The sequence below is a fragment of the Rutilus rutilus genome, assembly GCF_951802725.1.
Source record: "Rutilus rutilus genome assembly, chromosome: 9".
Taxonomy (NCBI): domain Eukaryota; kingdom Metazoa; phylum Chordata; class Actinopteri; order Cypriniformes; family Leuciscidae; genus Rutilus; species Rutilus rutilus.
The window spans coordinates 33,099,596-33,127,429 of NC_140223.1; the positions used below are offsets into that span (position 1 = coordinate 33,099,596).

The following is a 27,834-nucleotide window of genomic DNA, read 5'->3' on the forward strand; positions in this document are numbered from 1 at the left end:
GTTTCTGTTTAAGAATTATCAGTGCTGAAAACAGTTTGGTCAGAAACCGTGATGCAGTTTTGTAGGATTCCTTGATGAACTGAAAGTTCAAACGAAGAGCATTTGAAGTAGAAGTTTCTTTTAGTTTTTGTAATATTATACAATAAATATCTTTAGTGACAGAATCAGTTCGTGATGAATCTTCAACGTTAATTTCTAGCAACAAATTCACTATTAGTTCATTTTCAAGCTGTAATCTAGTGACAGTGAAACTGAAAAATGAAATGTTGTGCGAGATAAAAGGACCAAACCTAAGATGTGCATGATTTTAAGATGAACTGCTGCTACGTTGTGTGCAATCTAATGATCCTTCATCCACATTGCACTTTTTTTGTTGTGGTTTACTAAGTAAACTGTCATCCTTCCTGAGAATCTTTTGTGTTAAAAGACACTTTCACGTCTGAGTGTGGATATCTTCGTCTCAATGTAGGTCATCATGTTGCTCATTCGTCTTTGCTGTCCTCTGTCGTCGCTGTCTTTCGTCGAATCTGTTTTCTTCCTGAGCCTCAGCTGGTTTCTGAAGGCCTTGCAGAAGATGAAGTATATAAGTGGATCCAAGCAAGCATTTAGCACTGATAGTAGGACAGTCAGCTCCTTCAGGACGTAGAACGCATGGGCTGTGCAGAGTTTCGTCTGAGGTTTGATAAATGCATAAGGCAGTCGCACCAAATGATAGGGCACAAAGCACACACAAAAAACAAGCACTAGAACTAGCATGTTGCGTTTAGACTTCCTGAACTTATGGCTGCTGGATGTGGTCTGTGTGGACAACTGAGCTTTTCTGACCCTTTTCAGAGTCCCCCAGTAAAAAGCAATCAGAGACACCAGCACAAAAATGAAGATCACCATAGACACACTGTGAGTGATTTTGTAGACCAAACTGAGCTGAGGACTGTGGAAAGCCTCACAGCCGATTTTCTCAGGCTTATGAATGTGACCCCAGGAGGTCAGGAGAAAGAGGATCAAGTAGATGGAAGACGTGGCTAACAGCGAGAGCCAAGTAGCTGCGGAAACGTGGCGGGCGGTACGAACCGTCTGCAGAGAATGAGTCTCCAGTGGCCGGACAATCTTCAGGTACCTGAGGTAAAAAAAAAAAAAAAAAAAAAAAAAAAAATTGTTCATGCTTGTAATTCTATATGTTTATTTCTGAAGAAAGCTGTAGTATCATGGCTTGGAGAAAAATTGCTCACACATTTCTTGTCAAGTACACTAAAGTTTGGAATAATTCAGATTTTTTTATGGTTTTGAAAGAAGTTACTTATACTCACCAAGGCACATTTAAAATACATTAAAAAGAGTGATATTGTGAAATATTATTTCATTGAAATGAACTTTTTTCTATTAGAATTTAATAATAATAATATTCATCTAGGGCACATCAAATTAAACATAACAAATACGGTTCTTTTGAAATGTCTAGACAAAAATATTAGGCATGCAACACCTGGTTTCAATAGAGCTGGTAAGTCCCGCCCCTTCCGCTAATCCCCCTGGACCTCAAAGTTGAAAAACCGTCAATGCAAGTGAATGGGAGAAAATAATTATTTTCTGGTCCCGTTTGAATTTTGCCATGAATGTGAACATATGTTGTCTGTGAATTTTTTATAGAACTTTTCGTGTAAAGAATGCTACAATTTAGCGGGTAGAAGTTTGATACGGTTAGACTTTGTGTGAGAGCACTTTGTGGACTACAACTCTTCGCTGCTTTCGACGCGTTTGAAACGTCACCACCACTAGCACACGGCTCTAGCTCACGGATCCCGCTAAACATGACTGTGTCTTTGGTGCACTTCGCCGCCTTCTTTCAGGGAGAGGACAAAATCGTTGAGGTTGGCGAAAACCACGGGTAAGTCAACTTTATGGGGTGACGTCACATAGGCGACATGTAGTCTTTCTCGTAATGTCTTTTCCACAACTGCTAGCCGAAGAATCATACCATATACTGTCAAACTTGTAACATGAAAGATTATATAAAAAATTCACAGACAACATATATTCACATTCATGGCACAATTCAAACGGGACCAGAAAATAATTATTTTCTCCCATTCACTTGCATTGACGGTTTTTCAACTTTGAGGTCCAGCGGGGTTTTACGGAAGGGGCGGGACTTACCAGCTCTATACTGATAATAATGAGATTATAATGAGATCATAATTATTGATTATAACTGAGCACCTACTCATGTTTAAAAATACATAAAAATAGAAAACAGTTAGGCCTACTTTTTTAAATGCAGTTAAATTGTCTGTTAACGTTGTTTTCCCCTGGCTGTTTATTAGTTCCACACTTGTTTCTTTTCTCCTGTACATTCCCTGTGTGTTTAAGCCTTGAGTTCTTTCTGTTCAGTGTCTGGTATTGTCTATGTTAAAAGTGGTTGTGTTATGTATTCTCCTGCGATCTCCTGAGTGTTCCTTGTTTGTTTTATTAAAGACTGTCTTTGTTCTCAATCACCTTCGTCGTGTGCTGCATACGGCAACAGATCGTGGCAATTTCACAATATTACTGTTTTTACTGTATTTTTAATCAAATGAATTCTTGCTGAGCACAAGAGATTTCTTTAAAAAAATATTATAATATCTTAACTATTCCAAACAACACAAGTAGGTGTTAGTATAGTGTTGTATACCTGTTTGCAGCAATAAAGTCCATGAAGAGAATGCTTGCATACATGTTTATATAGAAGGCTGTTGCTCCAAAGCTGCAGTAAATATTACGCATCATCTCTGAACTGTTGGCATAGTTAGCAATGCGCAAAGGTAAACAAAGACAAAGGAAGAAGTCAGCTGCGGCCAGGTTCTTCATGTAGACCGTGACGCTGGACCGGACACGCTGATTAGTGCAGAAATACACACGCATCGTGACGCAATTGAGCACCAGACTGACAAGAAACACTAGTGAGTATGCAAATATGAATACAGGATGAGCTCGGATCCTTGAAAATTCACAGGTCGTATTTTCTTCAGTGCGAGTGGTGTTTGCTGTGGTGTCATCCAGGCCTGTGGTGAAGCTGGTTAGTGGAACTGCAGTTCTAAGTATTTGTGAAACGGCTGACTCCATCTAGAAGCACAAGAGAGACGGTTTAGTCACAAAATGTACCAGTTTAGCAAATTTAAAGACATTTACATTCTTTGCATGGATTATTTTTTCTAATTTGTGCAAAGTGCATCTTCAAAGGGAAATATGTTGTAACACATCATTCATAGAATGCAAAATCTTCACAAGTGTAAGATTATGTCTATAAAGCATTATGATTTATTATTAAATAGCTTTTTGGTGAGACAAAAATGATTCTAAACCATTAAACATATTTAAAGGCCAAATGAAATGCCTTGAAACACGTAGCATTATTCAGGTGTGTTGGCGTCATTTCCACTAAAACAGAAAGACAGAGCTGGACATATCGAACGGCTCCTCCCCTTTTTAAAGTGGACATGGCGTTTCGTTTACATGTCACGTCTCGCCAAAGCCACCGTTTCCTCCTTATCTCTAACAGTTTCTCTTTCTCCTTCTAATCTCCTCCTTATCGCTTAAAATATAGCATAGGCCTACTGTGCAGAATTCAAACGGGTCTGATACGTTTTTTTGGGTTTGCGTCGACTCGGAATCTCGCCATCTTTTTTTGTAGCCTAAATGCAGTTGTTGTCAATACCTGAATTTTTCAGGAGTTAAATCGGTTGTAAAATGCAGTTGTCACTCCCTAAAATTTCTGTGTACAGAACGGGATTCAGTTCTAAAAGGTGAAATGACAACCGAAGTTAACTGCAGTGTGTAGTATCATCCACTAATGTCATCCACATAAAATACAGATTTCAAAATGTACACAGGATGAGCCTATTATTTTTGAAGTTGTGCAGTAACACCTTAACTAAGAAAGAGCTGTATTTACACAGGATATGTTCTTGCACTTAGACAGAGCTAAATATAAAGCGTATCGGATGTGAGAGAACATGAGTGACACATGCTTTTATCCTGATAAAAATCTCACCACTGCGAAATATGCAACACAACAGCTTAAGACATCAGTCTTCGCGTGCACCCGGACCAATTTTACAAATCAGAGTGTCTATTTACACCAAACAAATTAACTTTACAGTGTTAATAAATAGCATCTAGGTAATTCTATTTGCAGTTAGTTTTTGTTGCTATTTACACTGAGTTTAAATTGCATAAATTGCAAATAGCTGCATAGCTGCTGCCTTTAAAAATAGTGCGATAGATGCATCATGTGCAAACATCGCCTAAGTCTACTTTTGTAAAGACTTGATATCATACTTTGATTAGCATATTCATTCCGTCATTGTGCCTCGTTTGCATGTGTTTGCTTCCCTCCTACTCTCTGTGCATACATATTGTATTATTATAACACTAACACGCTATATTTCCATGTAGAATAATCACTCAGAGAGAAAGTTAGAAGTGACTGAATGTCTTTCTTTGTTTTGTTTTTTAGTTTTTTTTTCTCACAGCACACATCCTCTGAGTAACAAACCACAAGGAGGATATTCCCTTTTCAGTCTGGGATGATTGGTCTAATCTGAGCCTTATCTGCCCGTCAGTTACCATGCGGATAACTTGTGATCTGTTTGTTAATTGTTAAAAATCGCCAAATATATGTATATGTGTGGTGTTTTCACCCTTTAACAGAACCACTTGCCCACTGGCTGCATTGGAGCTGTAAATGTTTTGGCCGATTTATCACTGGCCTGACAGGTCACACATGCGGATAGGATTGTGTGAACAAGATAGTCCATTCGCGGCCACCAATACAGCTCTCTCAGACACTGTTTGGTTCGCACCAGCCCCTGATGTCCCTCATGCGCCAGGTGGATGAGGCGTTCCGACAGTGCAATAGGAACAATCAAACGATTCCCTCTGAAAATCAATGGAGATTCAACAGCCAGTTCGTGTCTAACCGGGAAGTATGGACACAAGTCACTGGAGACAGACTTTTGCGGTTTAGAAAGGGCTGAATTTTCTGCAATTTCAGAAATCAAATCATGTTCAATGGATACAGCGGTGTCTGTGTGGCTCAATGGCATACGGGGGAGACAATCCGACACACAGTTTTTTCTACCTGGATGGTACTGTACATCATACTGGAAGCACAGGAGCCTAGCAGACCAAGGCTGGGTTTCCAGATAACGTTGTCTCTTAGCGTGCTACGAAGACTCTTAAGGTATAACTTAACTGAAGGTATACCATTTCTAGGCGTGTTCCCTGAACTATACCTTAGGAAGCTGCTTAAGATAAACCTTCTTACGTGCGACATTACCCAGCGCTGTCTGTGGCGGTGCTGCTGAATTTTTTTATATCGATGGCTCGAGAATCAATTATTCTCTCGTGCAGGGGATGTTTATGTGAGAAAGCGGTGTTCTTTATAAAAGAAGCACTTCAGAAATAGTTGAAATTGCATTTATTAGGACTCATTATATTATTATTATTATTATTATAAAATAATCCAAACTATAATAGCCTAGCCTATATATTTTTAAATTGTATCATTTATTGCTGCCATAATAACCATTTACATTTTTTATGTGCTTTCTTCTCTTTCCCATTTTTGTTCGCTGAGGTGGAGCTGTGATGAAATATTGTTCTTGGAAATACTTTCCAGCATTTCAGTAATAAAAGTGTACATCTTACGTACGGTGCTCGGCAGTGATCAAAAAGGATTTAAAAAGTCGATTTTGAATCTCTTATTGGAAACTCAGAGATGTGAATTCAGACGGAAATTACCACACGACCAGTTTGTCAAATAAACAGTAGGTACTAATTTGGCCAATGATTTTTACGCGGGTTGGGTGAGAAAAAACACTGATATTATGGATTCGGACGGCACTAAAATCACCGACTTACCCCTGTAAATGTTTAAAATACCGTACGAGTCCATGAGAAACAATATTAGCGTCCGATTAGGACTTAACTCACAGTAGCCTATGCTTTCACTTGCCTTTAAAAGCGCTCTTTAATTAAATTAATAATATTGTATAATAATATAATTAAAAATCTAACAACAATCAGTGTAATGACAATTTTATTCTTTGCATGAAAACACTTGAATTAGCCTAATTGAACACTGTCTGGGTGTATTAAAACTTCAGAATTATATTCTTATAGACCTGCAACAGTGATAAGGTAAAGCTAAGAGTGGTCCAGACCAGCCTTCCGAACATATGACTTACAGAAGGTACACTTAACTAAGAACGTTTCGGGAAACACGTATTAACGAAAAGGTACAGCTTAAGGTGTAACTTAAGAACGACGTAGCGTTAAGAAGGTTTCGGGAAACCCAGCCCAACAAGCTACCCTCATGTCTGCTCTATTCATGCCCTTTGTGGAGAGATTCAGTTCTTAGAGTGAAACGATGTCCCCACACACACACGCTCTCCACTTTTCTACCGGCCAGACACATGCAAGCGCCTCCTTCTCCACAGTAGAATATTTCCTCTCAGACTGCAAGCCAACCTCGTCTAGCTTTTGACGAACATCTTTGAGGTGCTTATCATGGGCCTCCTGAGAATTACCATACACTATAATGTCGTCTAATTAATTCTTTACCCCTTCCAGCTCCTTTAGGACCGTGCTTAACTTGCACTTTGTGGATAAATACTTTCACACATCCAAGGTGAGTAGCAGATACAGGTGATACTGTGTACACAGGACTTGTGGAATGCTGAGTCATATGAAGAGGTGCAGGTGAGAGTCCACATTCATTGTCTATGTGCTTTACTTTTCCGCTTACAATGTCCAGGTTCAGCAGTCTTATTGTATCTAACCCTAGCAAGGGAGATCCTGCAGTCACTACATAAAAAGTTGCTGGAACCACATTGTCATTTGCTGATACACCCACTAATGCTGATAAGCATTCTCTTTTGCACAAGTGGCTAGTTTAATTTTGGGCTTTCTCAGGGTGCATTGTGAGAAGTGTTTCTTAAACACATCTTCTGGAAGTATGGAAACTGATGCGCTCGTATCTACAACCAACTGTAACTTATGTTTATGACCTCCTGGTGCTTCAATATCCACTTCACAGGTGATCTTATCATTGGCTGTACCAGATTGTTTTACGTTTTCCACACAGAGGACAGTCACGTCTGGTACTACCACCTCTCTTACTTCACTCACTGCTGCTTTACACACTCTAGCAAAGTGTCCTTTTTTCCCCCACAGTGTCTGCATGTCACTTTAGCAGCAGGGCAGTTTTCATCATTTGCCAGATGTTTGTCCGATCCACATTGTCGACGTTGCTGACCGGTCGTTGTTTGTTTTCGATCCTCCGATAGTCTCTGAGCAACTTGTGACTGCTTAGTTGAACGTGCGCCCATACTTAGCATCCATACTTCATGGCAGTAGCAGTGGAATTACAGAATAATGACGAATTTTTAACTGCAGCTTCCACTTGACATGCGATTGTAATCGCTTTTCTCTAGAGTGAGGTCGTCCTCCAACAGTAATTTGTCCTTTACTGCAGTCAACGACGCATTTGCGATCAACTGATCACGGAGCATTTCACTCTCCATTTGCCTGAACGCACATGGTGCTGCTAACGCTCTTAAGGTGATGATACACAGGGCAACTTTTTGAGCAATGTTGCTGGGCAATCTTGCCAAGCAATTGTTGCTTGGGCACTTTCCCATTGAAAATGGGCAATACATTTCTATTTGGATCATTTAGATCGGTCATGGGCCCTGTGTCTCATCCGGTTGCCCGTTGACGGCAACATTGCTCAAAAAGTTGCCCTGTGTATCATCACCTTTAAAGCAGGTTGCTCTTTGCACACGTTGTCTGAACGTGTGTCGGCATGCAAATACGTTAACTTTAGGCACATAGTGTTTCTGAAGTGCAGCCATTGCTTCATCAAAAGCAGTACCTTGGTCTGGCAGAGTATAAAACAGGCGCCTGCCTTCCGTCCCCCCGACCGCTCGTCTGCGTCTCTCCGGCCTTGCATCTCCGGTTGCCTGGATGATTATCATGTAATTATGAAAGATTTTCTGCCACGTTTCAAATGGAATCGGTGGCTCCCCACTAACAGGAAGAAACAGGGGCGGGCAAAGCACTGAAGCACTCATCCTCGTTGCCAATTTGTGGTGTTTTCACCCTTCAACAGAACACACTCCATGCGGTGTACAACTCACACATCAAACTTTATTCTTCTTCATCACATTACTCCACACAATTCCTCACTAGAGCCCCTAGTGGTGCAGATCCACATTGATGTGTTATAGTTAGCAATTACTATGAATTGAACATCAAGTATTGTATGCTTCTCAACACAACATGTATCCAAAATAGTTCTGTCACGGGCGGTCGCAGAAAGGCAAACGAAGAAGATTAGTTTCAACACGAAGTTAAATAAAGATAAAGCATGCAAACAGGCAGAGCAACAAACACTAAATGTGAAAGTAGACCGAACAGAGAATGAATGTGAAGGACCAACTTATATAGCAAACACAAACGAGGATTGTTAATAGAACACAGCTGTAACAAGGAACACAGATGAGGAGCGAGAAAACTGAACAAAGGAACAATGATGAGAATGAAAACAAACTAAAAAGTCCATGATAATGAAACTAACAGAACATAATGGTGACAAGCTCCTTGTTGCAAAAAATAAAAATAAATAAAAATAATAATAAAAGTTGCAGCAAAAATGAATTTGGTGGCAAAATCCCCAAATTGGCAACACTGTCTGTAGGCCAGTGACTGAGCTGAAAGTATTCATGAAAGTGCAAAAAAGAATTATATCAACAGATTTGTTGCAAAATCAGATTTAATCTCTGTTGTCGTCTTGCAGTGCTGAGAGCTGCATAATGAGACATTTATCAAGTTCAATGACTGGTCAGAACAGTCTCTTTAACAACGTTCAGTTCTGTTCACAGGGGCCACTTTGAGGTGTGCTTTTCTGCGCCGCAAATGTTCATGCTGACACTGAAACTGTTAAGCATTCAGCAAAATGTTTCATTAGCAGCACAATGTATTATCAAGTACATATCAGACAAAGTAATCTATTACACAAAATGGGACAAGAAGTCGTTGAAGGAAGGACAAATAAGCATTGTAATCCACTCTAGTTTACTTCACGCTAAATGACTTTTCTTGATGTTTTGTTTCACACGGTTTATTGAACCACATAAACCAAAATGGTAAATGTAGTATATTGGGATTACATTCATACTATACACATTCATACATACCGCACACTATTTATAAGTTGTGTCATGGTAATTACACATATTACATGTTGAATATATTTAACATTTTAAGAAGTTTCCATCATAATTATTGAGTACACTGAGAAGTAATTATGTAAAATAGAGACATCAAAATATTTTGTCTTACTTAACAATTAATGCATGATATGAAAAAGATGCAGTTTATTTGTGCATTAAGAAACTACCAACAACCAACAACATGTTTATGGTAGAACCTTAATTGCAATTAATAAATGAGCTAATCATATTTAACTTACTTGAAATCCACTTGTACCCAGGCTGTCCAGTGTGCTTTGATCTAGATGTTTCATTCTTTACATTCACTTCCTTTATAACTTCCTTCTGTATCATGTAAAGAGGAAATTGGGGTTTGAATGCGTGTGTGTGAGTTAATGAGTCTGAAAATATGAAAAAAACTAAAATGCAAAAACAGGTGGTTGGGTTGTGACGTGTTGGGGCGGTTTTTGCAAGACATTGAAGATACATGGTTGGTTGCAGGGCTAAACTGTGTAACATTTTTTATTTTTTGTCATTTGCAAGTCAAAGTTTGTTTGTTTTGTTTGCTCCTTATTTAGTTCTCAATATGCAAAAGATTTGCTGTAGCTGTGGGGCATCCTGAATAATAAGCTACTGTCAATGTCGGTCTCAGCCAAACAAAGAACCTCGCACAGAATAATGTTCACCAAAATGACGAGAACTGGCTAAAATCTGTCAGTTCCAATCCATTTTTAAACCTTCGAGACTGCTCACTTGTGAGACTAGTGTCAGTGACATTGTTTAGGGGGGTCCTATAACTTCTGTTGTTTACATATTGCTGCGCTGATTTGCTGCCATCTAGTGGAGTCTCTTTGAAATTACATCCATTCAACAAGCTGGAGCAACAGTGCTTTAATGTTTAATGTAACATAAAAATAACCCAGCATGAAAGGTAGCTTTTATTGCAAGCCAAGAGATGTATGTATTACCTCCCGAAGTGCCAGGGCCAAGTTCAAGGAGGGAGGAACAAATATAAGTGTGGCCAATCGAGCCCCCATCGTAAAGATAGGGGAGCAGGATGTGATGTGAGCTCCTCGAGGGCAGCCAAAAAGAAAACCTGGGCTGTTTCTCAATTCCAAGAACGCAGAGAACGGACTTGTGTTCTCGTGGAGACCGGTCTTGCCAAGCTTCCTTGGAAGAACGAACTCGGAACTGGCCGCAATGACTTCTGGGACACCAGGCGAGTACTAGCTCAAGTCTGCATTCGATGCATCCTCGGTATCAAGAACACATCCGGGTTTTTTCATGCGTCCTCTGTACTTGCGTTCTTGAGAATTGGGTCTGAACTTCGACGGTTAATGATGACGTAAAACGAGAACACAAGGACGCAAGATCGCTGAAGAACGCATATTGAGAAACACCCCTGGTGCCTTTGGGCCCTGGTCCTTGAGAGTGACCCCTCCCGAGGGAGGTCTGTTCCATATATGCCATCTTGTGCCTGACTCCCGACAACTAATCCCACCACTAAAGGTGATTCGGGAGGTTGAGGAGTCCATCTTCGCGCATTATCGACTCGCGCATTATTATTCTTCTACTGTAGGTCAGTTTGGTCGGTTAAAAAAAAAAATTCTTGATCAAAGGCTGCGATCTCTTCTGAAGGAAGGATCCATATGCAATAACATTGCATGTGTGCAAGTGTAAGTGAGATGCACGGTTCCATCCGATTTTAGATCTGTGAGGCCTGACCCATAGGCCTACCCTTCGGACATAAAGGTTTAAGATGCAAACTGGCAAACTCAAAGTCTCAAAAATTCTAAAGTGTCTATGCATATTTCGAATTTTATTTTTGCCAGAACAAGGGAAGTTCCCCACACAACTAATCCTACCCAAGGAGTTTAAAGTGCGTATCATATGCACGTAAAAACTCATACAACGATACATACAATGCATGCTATAGAGACACATTTCATGAGATCGGGTTGGATGGCCAATTACACGCCGCAAAGGTTTGGAAGTGACATTCATCTGTAAATGCAGAATTCACTCTCGAAATTGCAATTGAGCACATGACAAAAATATGGCATCGTGTCAAATTAGATACACAGATTAATAGATTAATAGAAAAATATTAGTATCAATATATTTTTTATTTGTAAAAGTGATGGCTTGTAAATAATCTTAAATGTCTCACTGTACATTGCTATTCTTGTCATGGTGGAGCCGTTGCTTACACATTACATCTGCACTTTATTACCCCACTAATTTCACATACTTACTGATTTGATTCTTAATTTTCCATCTCACAGTAAAATTAAAACGTTTAGTTTTAGTAAACTTAAGCTAAAGTTCGAGTAAATGTTTAATTGTCCATCTGACTAGTGAAATTAAAATGTGAATTTTTTAATAAAGTTGAGGTTCAGGTAAACATTTAATTGTCCATGTAATTAATAAAATAAATTGTATGACTGCAAATCCATTCAAATAATTTACAACAACTGCAAACATCGAATGAATTGTGATTTTTATCGGAACATGTTGTTTATCATGATGCATACATCTCATTTTAACAATGAAAAGTAAAATGCAGACGGTGATGTATGTCCAACAACAATAGATGTGCATAGTTCTGATCTACTGTCTAAACATAATAAAACTCACTCTTAATCATAACATGGTTCATTTCTATTAATATCGAAGGCTATATGCTTAATATGTAGCTCTGTTTGACACATTTTGTATCGGGGGTCCCTCTCCACGTCTCTATCACTTAAAGGGTCCTTGCCCTGAAAAACGTTGAAGACGTTAGAAGGACATTATGTTGGGAGGCCGCCCTTGAGGAACGGACCATCTGATTGGTCTATTGCAATGTTCACACAGGAAATCCCACCTCTCATTTTTTTGCGCGTTCCGCGTTTGCAAACAAGTCTGAATTCTGAACCTTTGGCATGACACAAATTTACAAATAAATCCTCACCTCTTTTACAGTGCATCATCATGCATTTGTATATATGTGCAATGCACATTAAAAATAACAACACATAAACAATAATTTGCTTACTTAACACATGCAGCTTTCCTGGTACAAAATACACAACAATACAATTTCCAGTAACAGTCAATATAGACATTTTACATCCTTAAAGCCTTTCCGTCTCTTATACATGGAGCCCAATACACACCTTGCTCCGCTCACCAAGGGTGCACACTTTAGACTTGCTGCTTTCTTGAATTAGCCGCTAGCTTGAAGGTCTCTGAACTAAAATAGCACACAAATGTGTGGACATAAGACAAAGCAAACTTCACAAAAATATAATGAAAATGGAATTACATAGTGATGGGTACGAGACCGCCTATGCCGAGTCCGAGTCAAGACCGAGTCTCTGAAGGGTCGAGTCCGAGTCGAGACCGAGTCCGTTGGTTTTCAAATTCAGTCGAGTCCGAGTCAAGACCGAGTCTTTGAGGAAGCAAGTCCGAGTAGAGACCGAGTCTTTAGGAGTCGAGACCAAGACCATAAAAACATGTCAGTTTTCATATTCATGATTTAATATCACCCCAGTTAATAATCAACAGTTAGGCCAACAGACTAAGCTAGATTGGGAATTGTTTAGAGGAGCAGTCTTAACGTCTTAATATGGACTATGCTTTTACTATCATTAAAAAAATCCCTACCACATGCATCATCTTCTGCCTAATTTTCTAAACTGCTTCAACAGTGCTGCTCTGTCATCAACATGTTAAGCCCACCCTGACTTTTTTAATCATAGTTAGGACATGCAGAGCAAATAAAAATTTTAGTGGTATGTATTCTAGTGGACTAGTGATGGGGACGAGACCGCCTATGCCGAGTCCGAGTCAAGACCGAGTCTTTGAAGGGTCGAGACCGAGTCAATACCGAGTCTTTGAAGGAACAAGTCCGAGACGAGTCCGAGAAAGCAGAAATCGATTGATACTACATCACTAGAATTACATAACAAGTTAATATTGTAGAGTGAACAGCACCAGGATTCCACAACCTGAGTTAACTTACATATGTCCCTGAGCTTCTGAGATGAGAGAAATCAGACGAGAGCAAACTGTCGATGTATACAGGTTCCTGGACTCACAGCCTCAAAGTCACATGAATGACCTGACTGTGAATGCATTACCTCTAGCGGCCTCCAGTGGCCACTTAGAAGGAACATATATTTCATAAGTAAATTAAATATGAAATGTGTTACTGTGTTCTCATGTTTATTATTTTGGAATAAATGTAAAAATGATGAGAAATCTTGATGAGAAATACACTTTGTTTTTGTCACGATCACGTTAGTTTGGACTCATTATGATTTGTCATCGCTCCGGCAAGCTCCGCCCTCCTTCAATTGCTCCATCACCTCTGCCCTCCGGATCCCCACTTCCACCTCGGGGGGTTGGAGTTTGCGTATGGCAGTTGCCATACCCTAGCAGTCAGAGTTTAGATAAAACATCAGATAATGCTCGTTAAAGATTTTAGTAGGGCTTTAACCACCCTAAATTTCCACCCAGTACCCCTACAAATTTGCCATTAACTGTACAATTCGTGATCGCCTCATTAATAGTCACATGAACCCGGCTCCTCCCGGTATTATCTCCGCAGCGTCAGAACAAAGGCAGAGGACAACGTGTGTGCATTTATTGATAGATCGTTATGATATGCATGCATCTCTGTAGTTCTTTGTTTGTCATAAATGCAGTTTACATAATATGATGCTGTAGCAATTCAACACGTTTTCCCACTGTAAAATCTGGGCTTATTTATTTATTTATGAAATTTCTTTCATCCAAACGGCATGAGACTTTGTGACTTTTCCTACTCTTGCTATACTTCATACTTCAGTGCAATAAAATTGCTTTAAAAAAAATATTATAATATTAATTTGATCATAAATCCATAGGCAAAACACGCAATAAGTGACCATTCACGATGAGCGCTGCTCTTGATCTTAACGCCGACTTCTCTGATTGTATCCCACTTCAGAAAACAACAACATGTTTTTATTATTATTTTAACAATGTCAAAAACACAATGGCAGATTTTAAATGAACACATACATGTATACATTGTTGCAAAAGTATTTTTATAAAATAATTGTGTGGAGTGAGTGTGCGCAGTCGCAGTTTATTGCATCACTTTATCGCAAGTCTTTTTGATTAGCTGTCAGATACTGAGTAAAAATTAAATGTGTTTTTATATTTAATGCTGTTCACTGTGAGTTTTAATTAATAGTGTAATAGAGTGAATAGTGCATTGTGCATTTTGTTTGGTATAATGTGAGGTATATCGTTCGGTAATGTTGTTGTTCTATGTAGGCCTATGCCCAGAGGGAATGCCATACTCTAGGTTTTTGTGAAACGCCGCCACTGGCTCCATCGCAGCCGCCTATTATTGTCTTCGGTCTCTCTCCACCCCATCGGCTCTCCTTTTGCCCGGTGGGCTTCACCTTTTTCACCGTCGTCGCCTCCAGTCGTCACTCCAAGGTGACGTCGCACTTCCTTACACCATGGCTCCTGCGACGCCGCCATGGAGCGTATTCCTGACTGTGGCCTGGGTCTCCATCTGCACGCCCCTGTTCAAGGCCATTCCTTGGCTATCTCCACCATCATCAATACCCTGGACTTTGTACGTCCTCCTCCCGGTCGTCCGTCCACCTCCAGAACCTCCTCCTGCCTGTCTGTGCCATTCCTTCGCCAGCCCTCTTCGCCATCCCCTCATCCTCTACGTCTCCTCTTCTCCACGGCGTTAGGTCGCGCCCACCAGGAGGGGGCGTTCTGTCACAATCACGTTAGTTTGGACTTATGGAAAACTTAAGGACTTTGGAATTATATTCAGCTGTGCACTCATCAAACACTATCATTATCATCTGTATATATGTTCTGCTTCAGTTCAGTGTCTGGTATTGTCTTTTGTGGATGTGTTGTATGTTGTTCATTTGGATTACCCGTTGTATTTATTAAATATTACCATATTGCCTTCATCTTCATTATCGTGTATGCTTATACAACCTGCCCTGTGACAGTTTCAATAAGTAGTACAACGATTGCATTATTAATGTAAAAATACAAAATAGAATTGGTTTTCTTGATAGCGTAATGTTTATTTAATATAAAAACTGACAACATTAAGTGTAAATGGAACATGAATTCACAAAAAACAAACAAAGCATAAAACAGTGAGGCCTCATACAGAACATCACTGCACACCACTAGGTACTATTATATCTACAAAGGCAGCAGCCAATGAGCGTGAGGATTCGCAGCAGGTCAACATGCTGAAATACACTGAGAGGGGTGACCCATACAGAATTAAAACACTTATTATAGAAAACTTTCATGAGTAGTCTTCCTCTCATGTTCATCTTAAGACAAAATTGTTGATCTGTTGACATTCTCACAAAACAATTTATAAAGTAAAAATCAAATGTATAAATGGCAAATATTTCAGGAGATGTTTCATGTTTGATCTTCACTGGATCTTTGAAAATCTTTCTTCTTTCTGAGCTGGGCTCTAAAGTCCTTGCAGAACATGAAGTATATAAGAGGATCGAAACAGACATTTAGCACTGAAATCAAGATAGTCAGCTCCTTCAGGATGTTTATTGCTTGAGCTGTTGTACAGTCACTGCTGAACACGTAAGGCAGTCTCACCAGATGATAGGGCACAAAGCACACGCAGAAGACTACCACTAGAACTAGCATGTTGCGTTTAGACTTGTCAAACTTATGCCTGCTAGATGTGGTCTGTGTGGACAACTTGGCTTGTCGGATCTTTTGCAGAGTCTTCCAATATAGAAAAACCAGAGACATTAGCACAAACATGAAGACTACAATGGAAGCACAGTGGATGATTTTGTAGGCCACACTGAGCTCGAGACTGTGCTGGGATTCGCAAGTAAATTCACCAAGCTTTTGACCCCGGGCTGTCTGAAGAAAGAGAATCAAGTAGATGGAAGACGTGGCTAACAGCGAGAGCCAAGTAGCTGCGGAAACGTGGCGGGCGGTACGAACCGTCTGCAGAGAATGAGTCTCCAGTGGCCGGACAATCTTCAGGTACCTGAGATGACAGAGTGAAATAATCAGAATGCTATTAATATCAATTTGCGTTCCACTATGAGATTAATTTACAGTGTGTCACATACACATATATCCATCCAGGCTTGGAAAAACATGCCTGTGGTGATGTTTATGCATTATGATATTACGTTGCTTCTTGCACTTTTCACGACATGTACAGTGAGTGGCTCTAAGCACGTCTAGAATAGAATATAATAGAACAATGAAATGTCCGGTGAGTGGCACTAAAAGGTTAATGCTCTAATGTACTATTTACAATCAACCTGACCCTACACCTTACAGATAGTTTTAACAAAAGCAAATGTGAGATAAAAATGCATTTGCTGAAGCAGCCATGTCATTTTTATTTTAACTTGCTTCTACAAGTCTTTGAGACTATTTAGAGTGACTTGTTTATCATGGGATTCAAGCTCTCCACATCTGTATGCTGTACCAGGTGAGTTACCAAGCAAGTTCACAGCATCTGAAAAGCCATATGCATGAATCTGGTTATTTAGTTTACAAATGATCCAAAATGTTAAGTGTTTTGAGGTCATAACATAAAATCGTGCAAGTAACAGCACAAATCAGGTTATTGGTGTTTTACTTTACTGCCACTAGAGCTCATTTAAGATGGAAAGTGTAGTAAATGGTATGTATAAAGGCTTTTGGAGTTTTGCCAAAATGTAGGTAGAGGCACATCTTTTTTTATATGTGCCTAGGTTGACATATTTACTTATTTGATTGCTTTTGATATTACATTTAAAACCTTGAGTTAATTGGAATAGTAATAACTACCAATGATTTTTGTCCTTGAATGTTTACCTCACTGCCACAAGTCATTACTGTGTGGTTGCAAAAGTGTTCTGGGTGTTTTTTGCACATTGCAATGTGGTTGCCTTGGTGTTTTGGGTGGTTGCTAGGTTACTGGTTCAAACTTACTAGCCAAATCAACATTCTTTGCTAAGAGAATGTATTTGCATGTTTCCCTCAATGTTTATAAAATCTGGTACATTATGGAAATTTTAGTTAACACTTTTGTGTGATTAAGTGTGATCAGATGCATTTTAGAGTACAAAATGGTCTCTAAGTTTTCATTCAAAATATCTTAATTTTTGTTTTGAAGATGAAAAAAGTCTTTGGGGTTTGGAATGACATGAGGGCAAGTAAATGATGACATGATTTAAATTTTTGGGTCAACTATCCCTTTAAAGGCTAATGTCCACTCTTAAATGTAAGTGTTTAGGTTTTTTCTTTACTCAGTTTTATCATTAACCAGATTAAATAAGTGAGTTGCATACCTGTTTGCAGCAATAAAGTCCATGAAGAGAATACTTGCATACATGTTCATATAGAAGGCTGTTGCTCCAAAGCTGCAGTAAATATTGTGTATCTTCACGGAATAGTTAGCATTGTTAGCAATGCGCAAAGGTAAACAAAGACAAAGGAAGAAGTCAGCTGCGGCCAGGTTCTTCATGTAGACCGTGACGCTGGACCGGACACGCTGATTAGTGCAGAAATACACACGCATCGTGATGCAATTCAGCACCAGACTGACAAGAAACACTAATGAGTATGCAAATATGAAAACCAGGTGGGCTGAGACCTCTTTAAATTTACAGGAAACTTCTGTTCTGTTGGTTATGTTTGGTACTGGGGAAGAGTTGAAGATGGTAGCAGTCATTGCAGACTCCATCTAGATACACAAGAGAGACAGATACCAATGAGAAAACATTCTAATTTTCAGTGTCATATACAAACTTTGCAATCTACTGTAGCACAAAATTTGCTGTAAAAACAGCCAAATTCTGAGTACAGTAACAATGTTTTACACTGGAACAGTAACATACTATAGGAAGCGATGCATTCTGGATAATATTTGCAATTTACTATAAAGCAGCCTATTGCAATTTACTGTGAACATGTATATATGTAGAGTCCACACTCAGAAACTGTGCCCGAAACTGCCCGTTATACTCTTTTGATACCTGTGTATAAATCATTCAGTTGTTCAAATAATCAACACAATATTCTGAATATGATCTTTCAGAATATGATTATTATACCACTTAAGTGATCTCATGATGTTGTTTCTCAGAGTTACTGTAAATCATAATGTGAAGTTCATCATTTCACTCTTAGGGCCCAATCATACACCCGGAGCAATGTGACACCAGGCCTAACGCAAGCGTTTTTTGCTATTTTCAGCCTGACGCAGTTATCATTTTCATGACCTGTGCCACATTGTTTAAAGCTGCATTCAGTAACTTCGGGATTTCTTCGCTGTATTCTCGCTTTTTGCTAGCAGGTTTCTCTCTAGAGCTCCCCCCACAGCTTCGGAATAGATATTTGACAACACTGTTGTAAAAACTCGTTGGCTATTCTCAGACACCAGAGGCTAGTAAATCAACGACATCAAAGCAGATGGGACATTCTTTTAAAACGTCTGCTTCATTCGTGTTCGAACAGCGTGAGGGAGCGCAATAATGACGGCATTTTAGCAGATTTATTTTGGCCGTAAAGCAATTGTTTACATCGCGAGACCTGATATCACGCGAGACTTGCTCAAAGTTGCAAGTGCGCATTTTCCGCTCAGGGGCACCAGGGGGGTGCGAAACGACCACCATTCAACCCGAAATAAGTAATTTAACCATTCCAATGACTCCGAAGCTGTTCAGTTAAGGTAAAAAAAAGTTACTTAGTTCACCTTTAAATAGCAAATGCATTTGTGCCTATTTGTGCACCCATGAGCATTCTGGTCTGAAAGCGAGGTGTGTTCAGGCGCATTGTTGCCTTGTTGCTATGTTGAGACAACTGAAATAGACTGCGCCATTAACCAACTAAAACCTGGTCTAAAGTCAATGGCGCAGTATATATTTTTTTATTTAAAGGGCACATTAGTAATATGAGCCTATATGCGGCCGGGTGCACAACACGCGTACACTCTGCTTATTACACACACAGAAACACGCAGCAGCACACAAACATGCCAAATATAAAAAATAAAAGGATTACAATGTAAAAGATTATTATTGTGTACATAAAGATATGGTGGAATCCGGCTTGTCCCGTAGATGGTCTGCTTGGTCGAGCTTTAACCTCGCGCACGTTTTCCTCTGATTTGTTTATTGCACACACCCATCACTCATGAAGAATAGGGACAACCCTTTTAGACCATGCACTGGGCATGCCGACCATTTTAGCAAAAGTGGAGTTGGACACGCCCTTAAGTGCACTTGTGCCGTGCACTTTAGACCATGCGCTTAGATCTTTAAAATAGGGCCCTTACAATCAGTGATTAGACTTTGATTAGAGATTCATGAATCAGGCCCCTATATCATCAATAATATGCAGCCAATGTCACCTGATCTTATTTTCTCTTTATTTTCCTTGCCATTGCTAATGCACCTTACAAACACATGCCACACCCCCGTGTCCGGTTATACAGTATAAGGCAGCGTGCGAATACTCACATTAAGTTTTCAGCCGAGGAGCCGAGACGGGGTCCCGGTCGTGCCAGCGGAGGTACAGGAGGTGTGGCAATGGGTGTTAACGTCTTTCAAGGAACGGGGATTACATTAGTAACATAGACGTTTCCTATCTATCAGTCACGTTCAACATTAACGTCAGTGACTGAAGAATTGGGATCCCTATGGAAGATGCCAAAACTGCTGCCACCTCCAACTGGTCCCCCTGCACCTGCTGGGGTTGAAGAAGGGACAGGGCTGTGCACAGAGAATGTCCTTCAATGAATTTTCTATTACCCTGTACTGTGAGATTATTGGAATACACTGAGAAAGCGTGCCTATTCCATCTGGAAAGGAATGCTACAGAGACTACATCCTGCCCTTAGGGAGGTAAACATATGGAGTTACAAATATGGACTGACCACTTGGGCAGTTACATATGGAAGATCTCTGTAGTAGATCCAGCCTTGTTCAGGGGTGGAGTCAATACCGTTACAGAGATGACCGAGTGGACTTTGCTGAGGGAAAGACAAAACCGGGGCTGACCAACCGGGCATACACACAAGTACTTGACCTGGCATCAGATGTCTCCACCGCATCTGACTGCTGAGGATGCTGGAGGAATTCCACCAGGGTTCACCAGCCAGGGAACTTTCCTGAGGAGCAGAATAAGCACTTGTATCCCGTTCTCAGAGGGGAATGGTACAGCAAGTGAGACACCGAGCCATCCTTCCTGTATATTATCTGTTTGTACACAACACACGGGAAGACACCGGCTCCACTCAGAGATTGTAGAATTTTGCGAATGTGTTAGTTGGAGCCTGCAGTTCTGCATATGTCTGCCAAATAGGCTCCCTGCGCCAACGCCCAGGAGGAAGCAACACTAGGGGGCACAGCTCATTTGGCATTGGAACGCTAAGACGATGGCGTCCACTATCAAGTGGGGCAATCTCTGTTTGGAGACAGCCTTTCCCTTCTGCTTGCCTCCATATTAGACAAAGAGTTGTCGTGAGGTTTTGAAGCTCTGCGTGCGGTCCACTGACAAACGCAAGGCCTGAGCAGGACACAGCAATGCAAGGGCTGGGTCTGCCTCTTCCGAGAGCAGCGAAATACACTCACACACACACATATACAGTATACCACATATTTTAACCCCCTGGGGTCGGCGGTATCGCCGGCGATACCAGCTCGCTTTTTTTTTTATCAGTGTAAAAGAAACTCATAAATACTCTGTTGACTTTGATTTTCCATAGGAGTTTCATACATCAATCAATCCTGTTAAATGTGTATTATTTTTGTGTATACTCACAATAAAAACAAAGTGTTGTGCTTTTCGCCAAATAAAGAAAAATAAACACGAAGCGAGTTCTGCCTTCTCTCTGTCAGTTAAGTCCATTCTGAAACGCGTCCGAAAATGAACCATAACTCAGCGAATACTTCTCACACAGACACGTGAGATATGTCTTTATGAAGCTTGAAATCTCTTCTTTTAAATGCAGTAATTTATATAAAAAACAAATATTCTCAGCTTATGTAGTCCCTTTAAAAGCAAGGAGAGGTACCGGTTTTTCGTTCTCCCTTCATTATCTCTGATGAGCTGAGGCAGCCCCGCCCCCGGCACTATTCACATGGTAAATAGTTTAGGTGATCTATGCATCGCACACGTCCCCCGATCAATGCCATACAAACACAGTTTCTTCATCAGACTCACTGATAGTTCATCGCGTTTTGAGTATGGCACGCTTCTCCGGTAAAGACGCCCTTCAGATGATTCTGGACAGCGAGTAAGAATTCACCTTTTCCTCAGAGGAAGATTGTAACTCGGACGACGAACGGCAGCATTTTGAAGAGCGAATTGATCCCGCCGAGGATACAATTTCGGAGTAAGTTTTACTGTTATATAATTATTTTTCTGATAATATAGAACTCATATGAATTTTCAGACTATATTTAGCTTAGGAAAGATTGCCTTACAATATCTCTAACATTCGTGTATATGCTCAAGTGTAAACTTTTTCAATGTGATAGGCTATTACTCTCTAAACATATTTGTATATTAAATATATTTCACTCAGTTTTGATTAGCTTATAACACTGATTATCATGCTAAAATACTGCCTTATGTTTAACGTAGCTTATTTGCGAATATCTGCTTAAGTGTAATGTTATTTAGTCTAAATATATTTCAGCCTCCGGTAAAATATGTAATAGCCTAGGCCTACTGTCTAAATACTAGACATTATATATATATATATATATATATATATATATATATATGTATATATATATATATATATATAACGTATGGTTTTGGTTAGACTATGACACTGCTTATCATGCTTCCATACTGCCTTATGCACAGATGTTTGTGAATACAGGTGTAAATGTTTGAGATGCATGTGTCTTTCGCGAACGATCCGTTCATTGCGTGCGTCACTAAATACGTGCGGTCATGGACTGAGTCTGAGGGGTGCGAGCGCTGCATCCATGCACATCGTAAATGTACGGGGTGCTAGGGATAAGCAGAACGGCAGGACTGTGTACTGATATGCCTGGCCCTCGAAGGCGAATCTCAAAGATCGCCTGTGACGTGAGCCACGTGACGCTATCTGTATTTGAAAATACGCGTCTTTCAGATCTATTGACACAAACCAATCTCCTCGGCGAATCTACACGAGGATTTTTCTGGTCGTGAGCATTCTGAACTGTCGCTTCACAAGCACTCTGTTCAGTTGCCTTAGATCTAGTATGGGTCTGAGACCCCCGTCTTTTTTTCGGCACCAGGAAGTATCTGCTGTATAGCCCTCCTTCGCTCTGAACTTGAGAGAGAGAGGCTCTATGGCCCCTTTGTTCAATAGTTTCGCAACTTCGGCTCGAAGTAAATGTGCTACTTCTGTTTTCACCGTGGTCTTGACGCGCCGTATAGCGGCGAGGGCGTCGGCGAAACTGCAGCGAATAGCCTCCTTTTATAATGTCTAGCACCCACTTCGAAACCCCAGGCCGCTTTGCCCATGCGTCTGCATGTGGGCACTGGGTAGTAGGCACATTTACCACGTTTAATGAGCAATCGATCTGAGTCGATTTTATGTGCGCGAGCCCTGTGTGACGGGCTGTGCTTGTGTGTAGGAATGGACACTGGGCAGTGGGCATTTTTTCTACACATAAAACACCATCGGCCGTGGCCGGGACACCAGAAAATTAACTCTTATGGGATTTATCTGGGTAGCCGTAAAAGCGGCGTTTGTGTGCAGGCAAGCGTGCTGCGTCGCCGACTTGCTTACTGCAGAATACACTGGAACAGTCACATTTACTGGAACTGAACGAGCGAGAAGTTGCTATAGAAACAGAGAGCATCAACATGCTGGCGTTTGTTTGCAGGCCTGCGTGTATTACAACAGGCTCGTTCACTGCAATATTGACATTTCCAGTCGCCTGAACTTCAGAGGGGAATGAGAAATGTGTGAGAAATGGAGGCCGGTCCGTCCACAGCGGGACCAGAAACACTCTCTTTTCTCCTTACGCCAGTGACGCACGGAAACCATAGAAACGGTGTTTGGGTGCAGGCGAGCGGGTTGTACAACGCGCTCGTTGGCTGCAAAATACACATCTGCAGTCGCCTTTTCAGGAAACTGACAGAGCGAGCATTGAGGGCATAATTTTATCTGCCGGTAGACCCGGGATCGAACACAGGTCTCTCGCACGAAGGCCTGAGAGTCTGCCACTGGGCCACAGGGGGAGACACATGGTCATTCAGTTAGCGCGAGTATTATCAGAGAGCGTCAACATGCTGGCGTTTGTTTGCAGGCGTGCGTGTATAACAACAGGCTCGCTCACTGCAATACTGACATTTCCAGTCGCCCGAACTTCAGAGGGGAATGAGAAATGTGTGAGAAATGGAGGTCGGCCCGGCCGCAGCGGGACTAAAAACACTCTCTTCTCCTTTCGCCAGTGATGCACGGGAACCATAGAAACGGTGTTTGGGTGCAGGCGAGCAGGTTGTACAACGCACTCGTTGGCTGCAAAATGCACATCTGCAGTCGCCTTTCATGGAACTGACAGAGCGAAGCATTGGCAGCATAATTTATCTGCCGTTAGACCGGGATTCGAACACCGGTCTCTCGTGCGAAAAACCTAAGATTCCGCCACTGAGCCACAGGGGGGGAACACAAAGGTTTTCAGATGCACGAGCATATAAGAGAGCGTCAACATGTTTTCTTCGGCGTTTGCTTGCAGGCTTGCTTGTATTATAACAGGTTCGTTTGCTGCAATATTGATATTTCCAGTCGCCTGATCAGGGAACTGAGAAATGTGTGAGAAATTGAGGTCAGTCCATCCTCTGCGGGACTAAAAACACTCCTTTCTCCTTTCGCCGGTGAGTGACGCATGAATGGGGCGCAGGGGCAGGGTAGCTTTCTTGTAACGTAAAGAAAAAACTAACCCCGACCGTCCGCTTCCAGCCTCCCTTGTGAACGGCGCAGTTTGTGCGGCTCGAACAGAGGGAGAACAGGTATCGTCCCCCAAGCAGGCAAGGCAAGCGGGCGAACCGGCGAGCTTTGTGGGTTGGGGGGGGGCGGAGGAGCAGTCTCGGAGAAGGATGCCAGGTGAGTCCTCAGAGTCACCATAGGCAGTAACTAGCTCGCAGTGAGGGCAGTCGCCATCAGCGAGCGCGAGAGCTGCGTGATCCTCAGGAAAGGGGCATCTTGAAAAAGACGCCTGGCTCTTTTAGTGCAATGAGAGTGTGTGTCGCGGCGGCGAGCACACACACATACACAAAACACAGTAGCAGAGAAAGGATATAACGCCGGATAGCGCAGCAGGAAGGCGACTGAAGGCGGCGCGGCCAGCGGCTTCAGAGTGTCGACTCGTCCCGCTGAAAGGCTTTTTCAGACGGCGCGGCTTCTCTCCGGATCCAGCGATGCGTGTGCTTCGCTTGAAGGATGAAAAATCAGATATTAGCTGCCTGCGAGCTGTATTTATAGGCCTAGGCCACGCCCGTTTCGGCGGGATGTGACGCAGCGGGCGCGAAGCGCCCTCATTGGGTCTGACATCATGCCAGGCCTCGCTCGATAGGCTGCTGCAGTTGCCGCAGAGCAGCCAATAGGCGCACGAGCTGTCTCGCCTATGTCTGTATGCTGCCGCAACGCGTTTTGCATTATTAAAAAATTAAGGAGAATTTTTGGCTTCAATATCTCGCGGAAAAAGGATTTTCCCCGAGCGTAAGATATCTTACGCAGTACGAGAGACCTCCCGTAAGAGAACAATGTATTGTGTTATGTGAACGATTAGGCAGGATGATTTTCACATCATTTTGAAGCCAGAACTCGAAGCGATAACATTCATTAGTCAAAAGTCTTATTGACACATATTTAGTATGTGTTTTGTGGTCTTATTTCAGCAACTTTCTTTTTTTTTTTTTATATAACCACTCATAAACATTATTCTCTTAAAAATTCAAACATATACATGCATGTTGATCACATATTATGGTAGCCCTGTTTGTGCTATATAGAGTGAATTTACTCTATATATGCCATTAACATGTTTATAAATAACTGAAAAAAGCACAAATGTCAGAGCATGTCAGAACACCTCCATGGCCCAGACAACCCCTCAGACCCCAGAGGGTTAAAAACATTTTTATGTAAAATTTATTTGCAACAGTTAACAGCAATACTAATACATTTCTGTCATAAGAACAGCTAATCAGCTGATGGACATTGTGCTGCATTGTCATGGGAACATCCCAGGTGAAGATAACGAGGAAATTACATTGTCTTTCATTGCTCCCTTTGCCAAGTGCGTTCCAAAACAACTACATAATGGCACGCAAGTCCCTGCGCCCTCCAAAGTCCCCACTCGAAGACATTGCTCGGTTATAAACCCAAGAATTAACAGAATGAAGTGACAGAACCATGACACCAATAGTGCTTGATGTATTGCTATGTTAGAATTTAAAAGGGTTTCTGTTCTGACTTGTGTGGTTCACCATTGTGCCTCTGGTTTAGTCGAGGATATGCCAAAAAAACATGCTATGTGTTGCTTTATTTAGAAGGCAGTAACTGTGTAGTTGCTGAAGCAGTGTCCATTTGCTTGTTATATTAGCTCATTCATGTGTTATATATTGTGATGTTACAGTGATGTTTTTAGTTTTAATTACACATGAAGTGTTTTCCACTATTACGCATGAAGTGTTTGAGCAGTGTTTGTAGTTTAATTTTATATCAAGAAATATTCTGTTAAGTTGACTCAAAATAAATGTTTACAGTACACATATTAGTTTTTAAACTTAAATGCTCCAAGGCAATCGATATCCCCAAATGAAATTAACTTCCATGGAATTTATTATGGTAACATATTGTAAATTAGATTACTGTAGGAGAACTGTAAATTAACAGTAAACTTCTGGCAACCCCTGCCAGTTGTTTTTGTTAATTTGCAGGGCAGTGATAATCCTAATGAAATGAGATAAAATGCTCATAAATTACTTCAAAAAGGTATTGAAATGTATTTATTTTGGCATGTGAGGTTATATATTAGACAGTCCAACATATTTTCACCTACATGAACTTGAAGTAAAATAACCTATTTGCGAACAGTAAATTCACATTAAACAAATACTGCTAACCTAATTGGTCAGAGTACAAATATTAACGATTAACAGCATAAATCATTGAAGAGGATATAACAATATATTGTATAATTCCCCTTTTAACAATAGGCTCCTATAATTGTACTTATTATAAATAATAATTTGATGTCTAGTTAATCAATTAAACTTACTTGAAATCCACTTGCAACAAAGCTGTCCACTTTGGTGCAGTAGTTTGTCCTTCAGCCACTTCAATTTCCTTCTGCGGGTTCATGCGATAAAAGTGTGAAATATGAAGGTGCTGCAAAAGAAGGTTGTTGGCGATGTGTGTGAAAGGCTGATATTTTGTGGTGAAAGAAAAAAGACAGATGAGTGTTGGTTATATTAATAGCTAAAGACAAAATGATATGCCGAATTCATATTCATGTGGTAAAGCATGATAATAAAGGTTATTTGTAGGTTTTTATACCTTTTTGTTGTAACATTGAATGATTGATTTACAGACACTTTTATTACATTTATTAAATGAAATGTATTTTTTTGTTACGTATCATTCATTTCTACAGTATATACAGTGCAAATTTGTTGTAAATGTCCATAAAGAAATAATATAGCCTCATAGCATAATTGCCTAAGTCATATTTCAATGTCTTTGGAAAACAAAGAAATATGCTATGAGGCTAACGAAATGTAATAATAATAATAATAATAATAATAATAAACTTTATCCACAGTTTTGGAGCAAAACGAAAAAACAACAACAACAACAAAAAACAAGTGCAAAGGCCAGTTGGAGGGAAGGAGGTTAAGTTTTGGTGTGTGAGGGATTAATGTCACAGGTATCTGCAGTAAATCCAACTGACAAGATGTGTGACACAGAATTATCAAATTAATCACATTTAATAAACACAGACAACAATAACACTGCAAACATGAGTCCAAACTGAGGAGGGACAGAAGAGGCTTTGGAGGAGGCCAAGGAGCAGGCAGAGGGAAACACCAATGAGAAGATGACTAGAAGGTTGATGGTAAAAGGTACCAGGGAGGAGATGATGGTGAGAGGAGCAGAGACAGGAGGAGCCAGAGGATGACCCAGAGCAGAACTATGATGAAGGGCAATGGTGGAGCCGATGGAGGGAAAAGCCATGGTGGAGAGGCCAGACGGAACGAGGGAGATGGCTGAATGAGACAGAGCCGGTGGAGGTGGAGACCCAGGGCAACATCGCTGGTCTGGAGGCCCATGGTGGCCAGTGCGACCATTGGTAAATCCAGAAACAGTTTAAGTAATCTACAGCAAACCAAACCTGCTGTGAAGCCAATACGATTAAATAATGTGGATTTTTCTCCACATGGATGATAATATGAATAATGTTTAACAGACAATAACAACACTTTACAGCCTGTCACCATCATGCATGCAAACATTACATTTCAAACATAAAGTAGTAGTTCTTTACAGGTTTTTGCATTGCACTGCTTT

At 40.8% G+C, this 27,834-nt stretch overlaps 1 protein-coding gene across 1 annotated transcript; it reads right to left on the reverse strand.

The window, feature by feature from the left end:
- Window positions 1–58: 58 nt before the first annotated feature.
- On the reverse strand, window positions 59–26,677 carry LOC311297385 (uncharacterized protein). Its single transcript, XM_084419631.1, has 6 exons — window positions 26,546–26,677; window positions 17,600–17,994; window positions 15,700–16,299; window positions 7,913–8,000; window positions 2,669–3,099; window positions 59–1,117 (listed from the first exon to the last, which is right to left on the reverse strand). Exons 2-6 carry the CDS (start codon window positions 17,992–17,994, stop codon window positions 421–423), a joined length of 2,211 nt encoding a protein of 736 aa, XP_084275757.1. The 5' UTR covers window positions 26,546–26,677; the 3' UTR covers window positions 59–420.
- Window positions 26,678–27,834: the final 1,157 nt, after the last annotated feature.